This window comes from Macrosteles quadrilineatus, unplaced genomic scaffold, assembly GCF_028750875.1.
Source record: "Macrosteles quadrilineatus isolate MER2022 unplaced genomic scaffold, UCM_ALF_1.0 Scaffold_2__2_contigs__length_208266976, whole genome shotgun sequence".
Taxonomy (NCBI): Eukaryota; Metazoa; Arthropoda; class Insecta; order Hemiptera; family Cicadellidae; genus Macrosteles; species Macrosteles quadrilineatus.
The window spans coordinates 69,531,234-69,551,379 of NW_026542595.1; the positions used below are offsets into that span (position 1 = coordinate 69,531,234).

The 20,146-nt window shown below is 34.0% G+C and overlaps 1 protein-coding gene across 1 annotated transcript; it reads right to left on the bottom strand.

The window, feature by feature from the left end:
• Positions 1–514: 514 nt before the first annotated feature.
• On the bottom strand, positions 515–14,439 carry LOC128985963 (glutamate receptor ionotropic, delta-1). The gene is made up of 11 exons (XM_054405977.1): positions 14,349–14,439; positions 13,301–13,424; positions 11,602–11,708; positions 9,383–9,562; positions 8,014–8,172; positions 6,837–7,014; positions 3,448–3,638; positions 2,918–3,026; positions 2,172–2,361; positions 1,553–1,831; positions 515–695 (listed from the first exon to the last, which is right to left on the bottom strand). Exons 2-11 carry the CDS (start codon positions 13,395–13,397, stop codon positions 551–553), a joined length of 1,635 nt encoding a protein of 544 aa, XP_054261952.1. The 5' UTR covers positions 13,398–13,424; positions 14,349–14,439; the 3' UTR covers positions 515–550.
• Between the last annotated feature and the right edge of the window lie 5,707 nt (positions 14,440–20,146).

A 20,146-nucleotide genomic window follows, 5' to 3' on the forward strand; every position in this document is an offset into this window, starting at 1 on the left:
TTGTTTGTTATTGTTGTCTTTAGAAAAATACTAGGTCAAGTTTAAATACTTTTTAAACAACATGGCAAATCTAGTGAGTATATTTCCATCACTCAAAAACTACTCTGACCATATTAGCCAAAATTTTGCACTAATACAACTTATCTGCCTTAGATTACCATATACCAATTTTGATATTAAACCCAGAATTCTGGCATCAAGCAATTTCAAAAGTCTGTTTGCTATGTCTAGATTATCCAAACATGTTTTTATCTTACAGTACAAATGGCTCAGCAGAGTAAAACAAATAAAAAAAATACTTTGCAAAACTAAATGCAATTTTTTTTTATTATTTGTAACAATTAATTGTTCTCAGTTTTGGCTTTGTTGTTTCATAATGTTTCCCTCATGTAATCTTAGGCCTATCTGCCTTTGCTTGTATGTGTAAAGCCACTAGTTTTTATCACAGAATTTTCCTTTATGATGATGTACTCAGTACATCATCAGGTTCAAAATAAATTTACAAACTGCAGACATGATAGTTTATTTGTGATTGGTATCTATGTGTAGATTATTTAGGAGCATACTGGAACAAGAAAGCAGAGGGTGTTCGAATAGGTATAAATCTTTTCTCTCCGTCCTTAGAGATGACAATATAGTATTCCCTGCCATTGATGTTAACTTTTGCACCTTGTTTTGATTTTCCTTCCGCAAACCTGAAAACAAATGACATAATTTGATATAGACATGAGGTTTACAATTTTTAAACATAGGATACTTGTTATGTAATTCAATTTGTGGTACAGTCTTACTTGTTAGGCTAAATATACAATAATAATAACATATACAGGGTAGATTTCTGTAATCTGCTTCCTTTTAAATCCACGCTGTAGTGGCGCTATTGGTTGAAGTTGGGAAGAATGTGCGTGGTTTAAGCCATGTTTACACAAGTCCAGTAGGCAGTGAGGTACCCTGCCTCAGTTGATGTAGTTTGGTTACCTGTTGCAGGTAACATACCTGCCTACTAGCCTCGTGTAGTTGCGGGTTAATAGATTAAACCAGGAGGTTTCTATTTATCTGGTGTGCGAAAGTTAATGAATGTATGAATAAATGATTTCACTAACAACGTTCATTTACAATTTACAGCATCAATTTCATACAATGCATATAGAAGATGGAGTGTCCAATCGAAATCGATCACTACTTACCATCCTTTATGTGTATTTACCGTCTTGTTGTTTGACCTTGATTTGCAATTGGGTGAGAATACAGAAGAGAATAATGTAGTTCTTTAAATCTTTTGTAAAAAACAATTTCACACTCACCAACGATCATAGAGGCGGCTGTGTGATTGTACTGCATATTTTACAAAAATATTATCTTACAGCAGAAACATTGCCAAAAAAAAATAGATAATATAAGGTGCTATTACTAGGTGAATAAACATTTTTTGTTGTAATGTGATTGTTCACTATGGCTGACCTCAGTCGATTCCTGCAAACTATACCTAATTTTCACAGAAGATTTATTCAGTGGTAAAAACTAGATTATTGGATAAGCAAGTTTTACTCACCTGGAGAGAGCCATTTTGTTGGTGGGTTCCATAGAGATGTCCACAGGCCAGGAGAGTTTAGGATGATGAGGTTTGAAGCAGCGTCGCCACATCAGTTCAACGAAGAACACTGTCACGGCTGTGGAAAAGCCAGACACCACTACGATGTAGGTGGTCCAGAGATCAGAGTTGCGCAATTGGCGCTCCTTGCTGCCTAGGTTCAGTGGACATATGGTAGCCTCTGGAAGAAGCTCCTGCACACGATGTTGGATAATGCCAGACTCAACAAATGCCAACAGTCTGAAAAAAACCATTCAGTCACCAGTTGAAGGTGGTCCTAAAATGCAAATTCCTTTCGTGTATTGCCAACATTCTGGGTCTAAACATTTGTGTTGGGAAGCAGCCATATCAAAAAGAAAAAAACCCATTTCTAGCAGAAGAAACTTAAAATAGGTATACCGAAAATTAAAGCTAGAATATTTAACTCTCACCTAGGCCTACAACATTTTCAACCAATGCAGGGTCGGATTAGAAGGGAATAAGATCATCCACTTCTTTAGCCAGGACAACTGGGATCGTTATATTAATATTTTTGACATCACATCTTTCTTCTTTTAACTTAACAATTTGAGTTACTTACATGGGATCAAACAAGGAGGGCAGAATGCTTGTCTTGGGGTAAGCAAAGGCAAGGTTACGAGAGAGGTAAGAGCCTTGTGTCAGCACATATGTACATCTGTCTTTCTCTTCTGTCCCTTTGGCTGTCTTTGCCATGTAATCCTGCAGCAGGAACAACTTCAGCTTGCGGTTCTCCTCTAGGTAGAGCCAGTCTGCAACTCATGACAAGATAAGCGCTGACACATCAGAGTGTGTATTTGAAGGCGAAGATGAGTGTTAAATAGAGGGGATAATAACTTTGTTACAGAGATCAGCTGGTACTAAGCCTGGATCATTTATGAAGCCAATGATCACGTACAGCTGGGTCCAGTCTCAAACCATCATATAAAAGCTACTTGCTTTACTTAGGATGAAACCGTACTACATCCAACTATCCAGCCAGATAGAGTAAGCATTATCATCGTCTTAATTATTTTTAGTTTTACTGCACTAACAATACTGGTTAGTTCAAAGTTAGTAGTCCAAGTTTGACTCAGAGCAGGTTACAGCATACAGCCGTTTTTGTTGAGTTATGCTTGCATTTGAGCCCACTTAAGTCTGAAGCTCCTAAAAAAACCATCTATAACACAAAGTTAGTTATTTCTAGCAATGAGAACTTTTTCTCTGTGTAGAACACCATCCATTAGAAACCAAATAAACATTTGTCATAGTTTAATGTAGATGGATAAAATATATATATCCCATATTCTATTTGACAATTTAACTAACCTTCGGCCACATATTGTTTTACTTTCACTTCATCTGAGGTGTCGATGAACTGTCCAAGGTTTTGGGACACAGATCGCCTCAAAGTACTCAAGTCTCCATCGTCATTGTTCTGGAACAACAGTATTTAGTTTTTGAAAGGGGTACACAACTGACATACCTTGTTTATTTTTAACTTGACAAAAAGTACATAAAAATATTATTTGTCCACTATATACAGTTAACGTGTACAGTATTACATCTTTTATTTTCTTAAATTATCATGCAGGGAAAATGGGGAAACAAATGTTGAATTCACATGATAATTTATTGACTTATTGATTAACTAATTTATTGATATAAAATGTTCTACCTCAAAGAAAAGTAGTTTTCTTTGCACTAAAGGTCTATGTAGTACAGTTTTTGCATAATAAATTACCTACCAAAAGCTATTTGGACAATGTTTCCACAGATTTTAATACCATACTACTGGTACATTCCCAATATGACAACTCACAAATGTTTTGAACTCAGTTCTAAGTAGTAATACTGACCATGACAGCATACTCTATTGGTCCTCCTTCAGTGGCGAACCAGAATCTGTGAGTGCGAGCAATGTCCGCTACATTCTCAATGGGTAGAGTGAAACGTGAGAGAGTGAGGAAAGCTGTGAGATTGGCTGTGTAGAACGCAGTCAGAATCATAATGAAGATCCACCAAGTAGCAAACAGCAGCCTTGTAGAATCTGTAGATATAAGTGTAACTTAAACTACTGTGGTTAGAGCGAGGTTTTAGTTAAGCTCTTAGTTTGTAGTTGTGGAAAATGTTGACTTCCACGGTCTATCTCGTTGTCTTTTGGGTTGGACGGTGTTGACAAGCTGTGTTTTAATGATCACATTTTGGAGACGTTGCAGCTTGCAACTCTCCATCATCAGGTTGTTTAAATCAAATAGTAAAGGCAATACACAAACTTCACCTTAACTGAGCACTTCTAAGAACTATTTTAATGAGTAGTTTTTGTAGTGACTTCACTACTGAATTTATGACATGGTCTAATCCTAAAGACGAGTTTACTGAATGTGATAAGCACTATTGTTAAGCGCTGTTATGTGTGTGTGGCTGTGGATGGATAATTTTGGCACAGTTTGAATAATTTTTAATTCTAATTATAGGCTTTTCATCATATGTTCTAGTTTCCTTATTAAAAATCTTTATTCCCCCAGAATGTGACAATAAAAATATTTTATAAAACCAAAAACACGTTTTTTAATGATTTTAAAGTATCATTTTTCAATATGCCGCCATTTTGTTTCTACAAGGGTTAGGAGTTGAAATTTTTCCAAAATATTTTTAAAACCTATTTTACATATTGTGTAAAGTTTCAAAATATTTGGTGCACAAATGGTCAAGTAATTTAAAATCAAACGTTTGAACCTCTTTGTGGGGTATAATAAATCTATTTAATCAATGCCTGTCTAGTATTAAATACTCATTTAAAACTAATATTTAGGACATTCTGTGAAAATATATATGTATATAAGCACATTAACAACAGATCAATACACTATATGATTCACGTGACAGTTTAATTTGAGTTTGATAAATTAAGCAGCCATTTGCTAAATTTGTAATAAAGAGTGCTGTTTCCTTGTCAGTTACCTACAGTATTTGCTGGGTATACCCCCTCACCATCCGTCCGTCAATATATTTGTTTACCTTTCAGTCGATGTTGTTTATCTGTCCGATCGCATTGTTTGATCTCCCATTGACCAGTACCACTACTCCATTACTTTTGTATTGAAGTAAACAATGGCTTGTTTGCAACATTGCATGCAACCTCAAAACTAAAGTGCTGATATTATATTATTTAAGAGAATATGTTTCCAAAGTGTTTTTTAAAATCACTAAAAAATATAACAAATTGAAGATGAATTTAATTAATTAATTATCTATATAGGTACTAATTTCCTGAAAAAATAGGGTTTTCCAAGAGATTTAACTAAAATCTTAAGACAAATTATGAATAGTTATGTTTATTTATTTATTTTTAACAGAATTATAATATGAGTACGCTATGGTAATTTATTTATACAGGGTGTGCCGTAAGTCAGTACAAAATATTTTGTAATAGGTTTAGTGGGTCAAAACAAAAGAAAATTTGAGAATAAAACCTTTTTTAAAACACCTTGGTAGTGAGATATCCACAATTTTGCTTTTGTGTGTTTTCAATCTATATATTAACGCTAGGCATATTTTTGTCATAATTGTTTTGGAGTGGTAGTGCTACCAATCACCATGTCCAAGGTGTCGTTAGAAAGGTTTTAGCATGTAGTTTTGTCATCAAACAAAAAAACTTTGGAATTCCATAAGGGCTCTGCCCCAGTGGCCTTCAAAGTCCCCATGTTATTCTTAGGGAGAAAATGTTTGTTTACATTTGAACAGATGAATACTTCAAATTGACACTAATATTTGAAACAGCTGGTTATACAAAAATTTTGTACAAAATCAAAACATAACCAAAAAAACGTTCGACATAATGGAGACTATAAGACGTTGACCAGGACAGCCAACAGGAGGAAGCCGAAGAATTTTAACTGGTATATGAGAACGAAATACAAATAATACTATTGTCGTTGATAGCCGAATACAGCAAGAACCCTTCCGTGTTGGGTTTAAGTGTGCTCTCCAACAGCCGCCTGAAGATTTCATATTCAATTTAGGACTGTTGGATAATCCCTGCATAAGCTGTTGATTTTGGAAGACAAGGAGGCGGGTAGGACTACATCAGAAACAGAAGAGAGGAGATATTAGATGACGGGCAAATGCGTTGGGAGCAGAGTGTTTTATGTTAACGTTTTAAAGGTAAACGTTCGTATATATACCTAACATCAGATAGAGACTGGAACAAGATTGGGAGATGGGCCCTTATGAAACGCAGTTTGTCAAAGGACATGGACAATTTCAAGGCGAATTTGTGAAGATTTCACATGGTGGAAGAGGAAGTATGTAGATGTGGAGAAATAAAAACCACGAGTCTTGTATTTATAAATTGTTCCCTTCAGGAGACAAATAGGAGAGAACAGGAATAAGATAGGCCTAGAGATGAGAAAATAAAACATGATGAGTGACAAGGAAACAATTGAGACATTTAGAAAAGTAGCTAGGGAAATAGGGAAAACCAGGGATACATACAGGAGTTAAAATAAAAAAAAGAAACAAACAAAATATAAGAAAGAAAAGGAATGAAAACTTGCTTATGAAGGGGAGAGGAAAGGTTAGAGTGAATCTCAATGATCCCTATAGCTCAGGGCGGTATGGGTAAGGGAGTCGTGCTGTTAAAAGGCTTTTGGACACATAATGTGTCTGGAAACCTAATGTGGCCATGAGTAAGGCTATTTGTAGAAAACACTATTTACATTAAATGTTGATTATATCGATCTGTCATGTACATCTTTAGTATTTTCATAATCTTTGAGTCGAATATTTTAAAGTTATCAGAAATTATGACTGTTATTCGTTTTAAAATAACGCCTGTAATTCTTAGCAATTGCTTGAATTCGAGCAACAGGTACACTAGTTTATACCTTAAAGATGATTAAAGATATTTTTTATAAAATTTAGTATACAACTTGAAAAAAATAGCGATTAAACAAATATTTGTTGGATTTGTTGGTTTCAAAATGGCGACCATCTTTTAAATTAACTTACATTACTAAAAATGGGTGGTATTACGACACTTTGTTTAGCAAATATAATTTCGTATTAAACAACACCAAGTTTAAGAAGTCGAGGAAGTAGTAATTCAGCTGAGAAATTACTATTTTTAGTTTTACAAGCCAGAGTCTTATTTTGCATATAAAAATTGTGATTTCTCAGTTGTTTATTTATTATCTTGTCCCAGGCTGTACAGTTATAAAGGGTTGATGTTGTACTGTAGATTTACCTGTAACAGGGTTGAGAGTAGAGCCCTGCTTCATGAGAGCTCCGTAGACGAACCATACACAGGCAGACAAGGGATAGACCTTGATGTCTTTGTTGTCTCCGATGCGAACCCTGAGGTACATCACAAGGTACATGATCGGCCCCACAACCAGCAGCGACAGTAAAATTAGAAGCCACACCTGAGGAACATAAAACCTGAACAACTCGAAGAAAATTTTGTACTAAATCTTCTATAATTTTGTATTGTGAAATCTGTTAAGAAAATATTTCATTTATGAGTTGGTTATAAAAAGTATGAAGAGTATTTAATTTAAAACATGAAGATAACAGTTATTTAAGAAAAGTTGTAACTGAAAGATAGATACCACCACATCACTACCTCCAAGAATAAAGATGAAATCATAGTCACAGTCAACCATGAGATTAGTGAGCACCTGTTGTGGATGCTTGGGTTTTTTAAGTTATGGTTATAGGAATTGCTCCAGTGTGAACATATGTTTCATTGGTTAGTAACAAGATTAAAATAATAATAATTGAATAGATCAATATTCTTCCCATGGCCGCTTTTACTCAAGAAGTAGTTTATAGTACAGTATGTACTTTATTAATAACTTGTTAAGTGTGGTCCTATGATTCCTTTTGTTTTAAATGTTGTCTTTTCTTTTTTCTCTTGTTGGTCTTGTTTTTCAACCTAGACAATCTGCTATTCTTCAAAAGTAACTAACCTTCCTCCTCCCACAGAAGAAGACTACCAGAAGATCGCAAAAATTTGAGTTACTGTAGAAAAATATACCAAGAGCTATGAACCCTCCTCTCCATCATTCAACATTCTTGCAATACTCTCCCCCCCCCCCCCTCCCACTGATAGACAATCGTGAGCATATCACAACAGAAAGCCGTACTCAGCATCAGTATTTGTTTTAAATTAACACTTTAAAATAGTTTGAAACCTTTTCTCTACTCAGTTCCATAGCATTTCCAATCAAATCCCTAAGCCTGAGAAACTATTCAATATTTGTTGTCGCTACATCAATGTGTCTATTCATCTTTATTGTTTCTCATATGCATCTTCTGTGTTTTTCTTTGTTTTCCATCATTAAGGAAGTGTTTGAAAAAAATAATATTCCTTTTCTGTTTAAGGGTTTTTTTTTTACTTGTCATTTTAGTATCTCACTTACTTCAGTGTCAAACGGAGCCAGCAGTCCAGAGCCCGAGGCCGACTCCTTGGGTCGCTTCATGAGAACGTAGTAGTCATTCTGCACCATCTCCACCCCCCACAGTACCATGCGGTGACTCCCTGGCACCACGGGGAGGAAGGCTGCAGCCATGTCAACCTCCTGTCACACAGTCATATGATCATATTGCTATATACACAGTATGACACAATGATGCTATATACGCAATATGACGCAATGATGCTATATACGCAAACATTTGACTATTGATAGAGCTAGACATTCAATTGCTATGTAAAACCTGTCACCAGTTTTTGAATTAAAAATATAGATTTTTTTAAATAAAGAGGTTGGCACTTGGCAGCCTCTATTAACCATGTACTTGCCCGTCTACATAGGCCTTGGGCCTGTGCATGGAAAGTATTCAACAATGCAAGGGGTACAGTACTACGGTTAACTGTACTGATAAAAAGTAGTGGAAGATACCAGTATTTGAATCCACGACATGGCTGCCTTGGACCCAAAGTCCTTGGTGCTACCATCAACTGAGCCATAAACTCACCTGAAGATGTAGTTAAACTGAGCTGATTTAAGTTACTGATATCTGTAAAATATGCTAACTTTGAACTAAAGTAAAGCTGATACAATGACTTATTCTATGTAAGCCATGTATAATCTTTTATACCAAATAATTTAATAAACTATCAAAGTATCAATAACCAATAAAGGGAGTAAATAGATTTTTAACTGTGTCACACTCTTTGAGTGGCTTTTTATCAACCATATTCTAATCTGAATAAAATATTGGTTACAGCCATTCATAGAGAGGATTTTTTATTATCCAAAAGTCAATTACAAAACCTAATGCAAACATAAAATAATCTAAGGCTAAACTTTCATGAACTCAACACTGAAAGTAAACATACATTTTACATTAACTTAATTGTATGATGACTAAGCAGCCAAAAGATCAAAGTTTATGGGACTTAAATTGTGAGAAACCTTGTTAGTATGCAAGTTGTACATGCAAGTGACATTGGAATCAACTAATTTTAAAATTACCTAAGCAAATGATTTCCTTAGGTACCCCTTTTTTTCGTTAAGGATTTCAAAAACCTATTGCTAATGATAATTTTTTTTACTTAAGCAACATGAACAACATGATATTGTTCTTTGACAGATTTGGAACTATGTTTATTTATTTGACAATTTGGTTCCTACTGTGATTTAGGTCGAATTTTTTAATTGTTATGTTTGGTTATAACCTCAACAACATCCATTAATCTTTGTTTTCTACGGTTATAGCAGTGACACTATCTATTACACTTGTTTAGTGACATTAATATTGAATGTTTCGTATTCTCAAGCTAACCCCTTTGTTGAGCATGCTGAAGATTCCCTCGTGTTCATCGCCAAGTATGTTTCGCTCTGGGGTCAACACCTCGTATGAGAAGCCAAACTTTTCCTTTAGCACCTCCACCATCTCAGCTGCTATCCCATCTAGCTGCAGCTCTGTCCCGTTCATCTTCACCCCAGAGAGCGGCATATCCCTCTGTGTAACACCACAACACCCTGTTGAAGTTGTTTGGGAGGAATACTTAAGATATAATAGGCCTAAACGGCTTCAGCAATCAGACATTTAATTTCTCTCATTAGCTTGTCAACAACCTTTATCATGGGTAAGTGGTGGGAGTAACTATGCTATTTTATGGGGAAATCACAAAAGTTGCAACATTTTAATGGTAATTTTTACAGTGATGGGGTTGTACCATTTTGTTTAGAGCATAATATACTAAATTTTAATGAAGTAACGGTCATCAAAGACCGTAAAAACGGTTGAGCAGTTTTTTCAAATACAATTTAATTTGTCAATTTATGGGGTTTATGGGAAAATCACATTATTTCAATAACTTTTGAACTGTCATTTTTACAACAATTCAAAAAAAGTGTAAATTATAATTCCCATGTTATTCTTATGGAGAAGAAGAAAACTGTTGTAATTTGTTTGTTTATGGATAGGCCTATATTTTAATTGAATTTGACAAATTTGTTCATTTCATACTAAGCTATCAACATTTCAATAACAAAAACACACCTTTATACCTTACCTGTAGCAGCAAACCCAAGTACTCATTAAAATTAATATTATTCAATAGGAAATAAATGTGACAATTTTAGGGGAATATTTTAGTGCCAGCCACGTAAATGAAAATTCGCTTAGTCTGCAGGTTTGCTGCGGCAGGGGATTTGAAAAAAAGATGAAAAAAATCAAAAATCTGAGTTAAATTTCATGAATTTATTTACAGTCTGAAACAATTGACCATGAATGTATGTAATCTAACAAAGTTAACTGATTATCTGTAGCATTGTGGGAGTGTACCAGCTGTTTCTGACAGAAGGACAAAGCTGCTTTGATGAGTCACTCTCACCTGGTGAAGTGAGGACAATCAGCTGGAAACACAGCCAATTACAATACATCGATCTTGAGCTGCTCTGCTTTCTAAACCAGGCTATATAGTAATGAAATTTAAAATGTTGTTATTGCCTATAAAAATTGCTACATAAGTTATTTGGTATTTTTATGATATAAATTTAATTCATGGGGGAAGAGAATATAAATACCACATAGCTAATGAAGCAATATTTATGGGAAATATTATACCATTTAACTTAACTGTTTAGTATTGGTTTTCAAAAATTCTTTGAGTTTGGCTTTTGCGTGAAAATTACCATCTTTGGTCCACCTGAACCAAAAAAAGTGGTTTTTGAAGTGATGTATGTGTGTCTACAGACTACACCTACCATGGATCATACTAATCCATGGTATCTCCAGGTGTTTTAATATTTATTAAAATTTGATAACAAAATACATAATTTCAAAAAACTACTCAGACAATTTTGATTAAAATTTTGTATCTTGTGGTCCTTTTAACTCTTAAAAAAAATAACTGTACAACACCTCCACAGTTGGGTCTTTTTACACAATGCTGTAAAAACTAGGTTTGTAGCTATTGCAATTTTTTTAATTTTACCCATGATACATAGATACCCCCACCACCTACCCATACTAGGGTAAGGGTTGTTGACAAGCTTATGGACGAAATTATGTGTCAGGTTGCTGATACTGTTTATTTAGATTTTAGTATAAATATATTTGTGTATAAATAAAACTTATTTATTGAAAATATAAATCATAATAATATTGAGTAAAAGCATTCAACAACAAAAATACAAAGAAATTTGTATGAAGAAAGAAAGTGTTGATCGGAAAATAACTGACTGAGAAATTGTTGGACAAAAAATAATCTACAGAGGGGTGCAAACATATCTTCACAGTTGTAGTGAATTAATAAATACTTATTCTAGGGGCCTCAAAAGAGTCCTTTGAATTCACATGGTAAATGGGCTCCTCCCTCAACTGCAGACTCTCTCAACTGGACCGTACTTTAGTAGAACTTTGAAATCTTGCATGAATCTTAAATGTAAAAAGTATTAATACTAATTATCATTAGGATTGTTTGCCACAGTTTTCCAAGAACATAACAACTATTATTGTAGTATTTTTAGACATTCAATCAATCAATCAAATACCTGTAATGTTGCGATTTTAAGCTTCTTTCCACGCAGCAACTCTTTCTTAAGCTGCTCATCAGTTTTCAACACACATTTAAATGTGTCTCTTGGCGAACGGGTATAAGCTGAAACAAATATGTTGTTTTATACAAATAAGCAAACCAAATGGTTTTTTTTATTTTTTTATGAAATTTGTATAAATTTAATGCATCCTTATATATAGTACGTGAAGGCGATTTATACGAAACACTACTCCTCCGATAATAATGGGCGGATTTTTACAAACGATGTGTCAAAATTAAGTATTTTTTGTGTATACCCCCTTTCACCAATTCCTGTAATAAAAGTCTTCGGGCTTTGCCTCACAGGTCATTAAAATCACAATGTATTTCTTGTGAAGAATAATTTTGTTTACTTAAACAGACGAATAATTTGTATTAATTACAGCTGTTCATAGAAAACGCACATGATGGGGTTTTCACACAAGAGCATTAGTTTTCAGAGTGGGTTTGTTTTCAGTTTCTATAACTGAAGTGGAGTGAGCGTTCGTTTTCAGAGTGAGTTCGTTTCCAGTTTCGATAACTGAAGTGAAGTGATTGATTACATTATCTTTGAGTGGACTCCTTTAAGTCATCGGAAATTGTGACTGTTATTTGTTTTTAAATATAACGCCTGTAATACTTTGCAATTGCTTGAATTCGAGCAACAGGTGCACTAGTATGTTCAATTTGCAGAGGTGTAATTGAAAAAAGTACAGTCTGTGGTAATAGTTTTTTAAAACATGAAAACAATGATTAGATACAGAAACCAGCGAAACTATCAAGACGTGACTAATGTTTCAGCAGGTACGGTACCAAGGGATTTCGAAATTTACCTTAATGTGAAATCTCAATAGCTAATCAATTTTACTAATAAAATAGGCTTGGGTGCTTTAGGAAACTATGGAGCTAAGAAACTATGAAAGCTCTTTAGGTTTTGTAACTGTGCATTGCTTTTTCGGTCGTGCTATCAGCAGTGTCAGGTTTAGGGTACAACATGAGAATAATAGTAATAGTTATGCAAAGATAGCAAAAATATTGAGTCAAAAGAGCTATTTTAACAGGTATAAATCAACTTTTTTAACCAAGCCAACCTCAGCCAATCACCCAAACAAATTGCAAAATTATCCCAAATGTCCTTAATTATTGAGCTTTTGAAAAATAGTCCTGACTGAAGAACAGCTGATCTTAGTCAGTAACAATAGCCGCTCTCCAATCTACATGTATTCATTATTCAGCTTAAAATTTGCTTTTTGTTGACTATTTCAAGAGTCATCAAGGATAGTATTAAACCGAAATATATTTATCCAATATGTCTACTTTTTTGGTAGGTTGAATAAGACTGTATTCTATTCATTTGATATGTTTAAAACACATTCTCTGCGGGCGTTGGATCAATCCAAGGGGTAGGAACGAACGTGGAGAAATCAAAACCTAGACCTTTGTACACTCATGGCGTTGGTTGTGTATCCAGCAAATGTGGGACATTGTTTATACTTTTCCGGCTGTAGGGAAAGGTCTTTTTCTGATATATTGATAGTCATAGTTATAGTTTCAAGTTTTGCCACTGGAGCGCTGAAAGCGGGTGTTGTATTTTGATGCTACCATTAGTTTAGCATATTTGACATAGTATATTAGGCACATTTTAACAGCAAATATCTTAAGCTTTAAGCTATTACTTGGATAAGGAGTGGTGGTGGTTGTAGAGTTGTAGTAGCTTGGAGGGTAGTTGGCACACAGGCTGGCCAACAGAATGTTGACAAGCCCTCGCTCCATGTCAGTGCTGCCAACTTACTCAGGTCACTGCAAGATAATTAACCATATTATTATCTATGCTGGTATTGTTTCTATAGGTTGAGTTCATCTTTTAATAGTTTGTTGGTCACAATTAAACTCTAAAACCAAGTGGGTTCTTTTATTGTGAAATAAAAAATATGTTTTTCATAACAAATTCATGATAAAGGACATGCAAATGGAACAGTTCATAATGTTGACCAATACTTGTAAAAGTATCATACACAACAAGTATCTCACTGTCCAAAACTAAATTAAAAAGTATTTCAAAAGTGTTAACTTTTAACATTCATTTTAACAGTCTTAATTTTTCTGTGAATCATAGAATTGACATTTTTGTGGTTTGGAAACAAATTGTGTTTGGTTTTTGTTCTATTCAATGATTCTTTTTTACATGAATGTATCTATTTCTTAACATTTCAATTGAAGATTAATAATCTCCAGATTTTTTAAAGTTTTGTACTCATCAGTTCTAATAATGCTGGCAAATATAAAAAAATAATTTAAGTACAGTAGAATCACCCTCAGGACCGGGAGCGTGAGGGTTGATAGCAACAGATGGATAATAGAAACCTTCTTATAAACCTGTACAGCAAGTTGATTTAAAGGGTTTTGGAAGAAAAAAACCCTGTACAAGTGAATAATGCATAGGTATTAGTTATACTAAAATTAATTACATACTGTACAAGAGTAATATAAAACTTTTATTTTGTTGTTGTACAAGTTACATGCTCGTATAGTGGAATAAAATCACATTTAAGAATAATTTAAGTACTGTAGTGGGGTGACGGATGGCAGAGAGTGACAATTAAAATGGTGACAGTTAATCAAGGTTCTACTGTAATCATAGAATTGTTTTGGTAGACATTTTTAAAAGTAGCTGTTAAGTCATAGTTCTAAAATATGTGTATTGCAGTAAAAAGCTCAATTTACCTTGAATGCAAAACATGAAGATGCCACCGGCACAACAGAGCTTGTAGCACTAAAGTGTTGGTAAACGGAGCTGTTAGTCCTGATTGTCACCCTTCCACCCTCAACCACTTACCCCCTCCCTTCCAACCCTCACACTCCATATCAAACCATTCTTTACATGATTGTTTGAATGTCCTGCGATCGGTTGTGGTGTCAACAGAAATGGGCTGAAACATGCAACTTTGACATTTACATTGATCATATGACCAAAAGGCTCACAAACAGGACAATTACTTACAACACAATGAGTAGACATTCTGTAAATATACTTGACCTCTGAAAATTCAATGTCTTTCTTGAGTACTCAGGAGTTTGAACAAAGCTGGCCATTCAATAGTCTGTCACACATCTTGGCCAAAGAATATTCCTTCCCCTTAAGGATGTATAACTTGTTTATTGCTCGTGTAGCAATCAGTTGATCCTGACAAAATTATAAACTTTACTGATGGCTTGAAACTGGAAGCAGCTGTCCTTGATCTTTTAGCCTTTAATAAATGGTCCTGATTAATGGAACAGATAATCTCAGTCAGTAACGCAGCAACAAAAAGGATTTCACTCCTCCGGCCCCAGACTGATCTTCCATTCATAATTTTGTTTTAATATCCCTTACAGTTGTTACAGAAATGTGAAGTGATCTTGGTAGTTGAAAATAAAAGGAAGAGTGTAAGAGTAACAGAGTAAACATCCTCAGGGTATTGAATAAACATGTATTAGGAATAAGTCAATCAAATTGAAATTCTCTATTTAAAATTACCCATAAAAATTAAATTGGTCATTTGCATATTATTTGTTCTGCTATGACACACAGTGTGAATTCTGTTCTGATAATTGATTTTAGAAGAAAATACTATTTTTCATATCTGATGATTTTAAAACCAAAAACACAACTTTACAGCTCTTTGAGGCATAGCCCTGTGGTAAAATATATTTCCACACTTTCCACACTGGTCAAAAGTAACTAAATGCCACCTCACTTTCGCATACTATACATGTTGAGATTGTCATTGACAACAATGCCCAATGTCTTGATGTGAAATGTGGGCAAATATAAGGAAACTTAAGAGTTATCAGATCAGGAACTGACATCGAAATATTGTCGTGGTAAATTCAATAGGGGATGGGTCTATTGGCGGTACAGTCCAACAATTACGGCACATTAGTGAGTCTAAACCGAAATCGACACAATAATGGAAAATTATTTTTAGCATCATTTGTGAACCTCTGTTATAATCACACAAAACGTCATAAAAATCACCCCCTAAAAATGGCAACATCCGTTTCATGATGTTGCTCAAATAATATATATCTTCCCCCTATGGTTGGATAGCTCAGTTCAGTGGTTATAGTGCTCAAGTAAAAACCAGAATGTTGTTAATTGCCAAGAGCTCATGAAATTCTCTTCTTTAGAACATCCGTAATCAAATCAGGCACAGCAAGCATGATTTTTTTTATGAGAATTTAAATTTCCCTGTCATCAAACTCAAGAACAGTACAATCCCACTTTCCCAGTCCCTTGTACATCCTGTACTAGTAGTACATAGTACATTTGATTTTATGTTTACAATGATTACAAACTACCGGTACATCAATAGCAAACAATTTAATCTGATTTAAGTCACAAAGGTATTCATCTCACTTTGGTTTTGGCTTTGCTTAAATGTGTAAAAAGTAATTGAAAATAATTGCACTATTTGTAAACAGCTTGAGCTTAAACCTATAATTGAAACATTCCATGAAAGTTTGCAGAAAGAATTTTTATCCTAATAGATGTTTGTTATTTTGTAGATGACGGCTATCTATCTATACTCATAAAAGGCAAATACCACTCACTGGTCACTATTTCTCATAAACTTGAAGCCATAAGAACAGGCCACAGGAATTGGAATGGAGGTTACAATTAAGCTCTAGGTGTGCAATAAGATTCGTTTTCAGGAAATTCCATCAGGGCTCTGCCCCAGTGGCCTTTGAAGCTATAGCATGTTATCCTTATCAAGAAAGGTGTGAATGAAATTAATTTAAATGAAAAAGTGCTTTATTTAACAAAAAATAACAGGTTTACAATCATTCATGACTAGTAAAGAGCCTAAACTATACAATTACAAAATTAAATGGCTAGCACTTACAGCAATGGTCTTTTGGACCGTCTGTTGGTTGGCATATAATAAAACAAGTATCTTTTCATTTTAAAATAAAAAATAATAAATAAATATATACGGTATAGAAAGATGTGTTTATATTACAACAGAGGAATACTTTTTTTAATTTTACACTATTAACTAACTAAAGGGAACAGTTGCTTGTATTTATTTGGTTGAAATTAAAATATTTGTATTATGTGGCTAGAAAATTGGTGTTTCACCGCATATCACTTTTCGTAATTAATTGTTGAATGAATAATTAAAAATCATGATATTTACACTACTGTATTTCTTGTGGTTTATAGGATCTGTGTTTCTCTTCAACTAAATAACAGCCTATGATTTAATGTGTCCAGAATATCAAACTTGATTATTTATAATCGGTGCTCAAGAGATAAGATCAGAAGTTCTTTATAAATTCAATCACTGCCATCCCTAATAAACAGGATAATAATAATGTCACAATCGTGCAATTGCAAATAAGTATGTTGCTTTATAATCCGAGTTGACGTTTTAGGTGGTTTATGAAAGGTATTAGCAGTTGAAATGAATTACAAATGCTTTTTTATTTTACTTCATGGAGAAATGTATGCATGATATGGAGTTTTAATAATTCCTTTTACTGGACATTTAAGAGTAGCCACTTTTATGTGTGTACATTCCGCTTGGTACAAACGTCGTACACCCTGTAGACCTGCAACTGTTTAGGGCCTTCGAGTTTTATAGAAGCACAATAAAACCTTGTGCAAACTTTGATTTTACTTAGTATTATTTTAAGATACATATACGTTTCAATAAAGTTATGGGAGAACTGACTGTACTACTGGAAAACTAGGTTTAAGCAAGTAAACCTAAGTGAAAGGAGTACAGTGTTTCTAACCAAAACCATATTATGTAGGTGGTTTCAGAGTGAACAGTCCAAAGCTCTTGGTAGAAGGACAGTTAATGATGTAAATGGAGAAGTTCTCTCATAGTTTAACTTAAGTTGTCATATATGTTTATCCTACGTTTTCGTGAGCAAGGCCACAACAGATTTAGGTAGTTATCTATAAACAGATGATTGGTATTTTGATAAATGATGCATGTATTATACATTCGGAGAATGTGATCAATATTGAACGAAACTGGGTTTTTGAATGTTGAATATTTTATTTATAAATTAGTTTAATCAAGTTTTAATGCCTAAAGACATTATTATAAATCCAGAAAATACTGTAAAACCAATTTATTCTTTATCGGTGCTTTATTTTTAGCGGGGTAGGCATTTTAGAGTCACAGACACACATACCGAAATTGAGACAAGACTCGTTTTAGCTTCCTTGAGCCATTAAATGTAAAAATAACCAAAATCTGTTCAATCCACTGCAAAAACTATAGTTTTATTTATATAGATAGGTCTGAAGTGTATCTATGTATACATGACAGTGACAGATTAATATCCTCCCAAGTAATGGTTGTGATATAAATAGTCTCCCCGCAGGTGGTCTGGCAGTCACCTATATATTGATCTGAGCCTTGGCACTCTTCCTCAGTTATAACCAGACGAACGTTGTTTACCTAGAGAAACCTATCAATCAGAGTAGGCTACTTTTTAAGATTAAACATTCATTTGTCTCAAAAGTATCTAATTTTGATTTCATAAAGGAATTTATGATACCATAGGATCCAGAACATGTAAAATCTGTAATGAAGCATTTATTACATTGATTTATCAATGAGCCATTTCATGCGGTCTAATTATTAGAACATTTTAATTGGATTTTTTTAGTAGGTAATGGAATTCATTAATTTAGCAATCAATTTGTTTTTACTTAATTAGTCCTTGTTTTACACACTTTTCTCCAACCTATGGTGCACATTACTTTGTTACTCTTTGTCTTCCTGTTGGATCAAAAGCATATTAATTGTATTCATGGGAAAAAACTTCTTTTAAATAGAAATATGGTTTGTTTTCCTCAAAAATTACAATAATAGAAGTAATCTTTTACATTTCAATATTCCGCATGTTGGCTAACTCAATGTTAGTTAGCGTCAGGCAGAGTGGAGTGATCAAGATAGAAGAACCATTTTGAAGCAAACGAGTGGTGTAAACATGTACTGACATGCAACAGCCTGTATGTGACCTATTGCCCTTCCTCCTGTCTGTATATTGCTCGATCACATGTGAGTGATCGACACTCGACACGTTATACAATATGTGCAATAGACTCTTCTCCCAACACTCACAATATGATCCATAAGTTTGAAATGCTTCTTGTCAGTATATCCAGTGAAAGCTTTCAAACTTTCCAATGAGGTTTTAATACTTTGATATGATTTTAAAAACTAACTTATAATACAGAATTTTTGAAAATATAAAACTCAATATTGAACCTTAGCTCACTGTATGGATAAAATAATTGATTTAAAATAATTGAGATGGAAATTGTGTAATTCAAAAAATTATTATATCGGAACAACCTGCTATAAATTTGAAATTCAGAATAAAATATGTGTATGTAAAACCAATAAAATATTTTTAATATCTGATGATAAAAATTAGGTAACTATTTTTACCTAAGGCGTTAGAGAGGTTGCCTTGATTTCTGAAGGTTGCTGATTCCATCTTGATTGAAGTTTGAAACTGAGCTCATCTGTCCATGATCATTTGTGGTTTTAATAATGATCTAGTGTAAATATCAACCTTGTCTTATACGGACCCAAAGATTTCTCATCAGTCAAAAACTCATACCGGTAGGTTTGTTCATTTATGTCTTAACACATTGAAAATTGTGCAATTGATTGCAAATAAATATTTTCATTAAATTAATATTTAAATAATTAGTACATTCAATTTAGTAGTGATTTTGATCGACTTTGCCACTATGTGTGTATTTTAACCCAAATATGAGTGAAGGATGAGTATAGGATGAGTGGTGCGATCTTGTAGTCTTGTTGCAGTAGTGACTACCAACATATTCCTTAGACACATAGACTTATAGCTGGGTAGCTGAGCGGTTTTAGTGATTTCCTAGTAATCAAAAGGTTGCCGGTTCAATCCTGGGAAACGTGTGTAGCTTTTGATCGTTCGAAACTAGACCCAGCTGTCATTGATCATTGGGCTTTCAATAAATGGTCCTGACCAATGAAACAGCTGGTCTTAGTCAGTAACAAAGCTACACAAGGCATCCTTCTCCATTCTACCATTGGTTCTACACTCATCCTTCACTCATATTTGGTTTAATATACGCGTCTGGCATCCCCATGTAAAATGAATATGAATAAGTAGATCTTTTTGCTCCGTTGGATAGTTTCAAAATATGTTGCATTACAAAGATAATCGAACAAAAAAACACCTTCTGCATGGACTGGAAAGAACTAAATTCAAAATTGACTTTAGCTGATCATCCATAAGAATGATCAAATCTATGTGTAAGTTAATCTATGTTAATCTATGTAATTTTAAACTACAGAATTATGTAAATGGATTATTTGTAGCTTCAAGGAGTTGCAACATACAGACAAGCTTCATGACACATTCAGTGGTGTCTGCTTGCTGTTGCTAGGCAGCTGATCTTGTTTATAACCACCTTCTTATTTGAAATCTAGTATTTACATCTGCCCTGCCTTGCATAAGTTTGG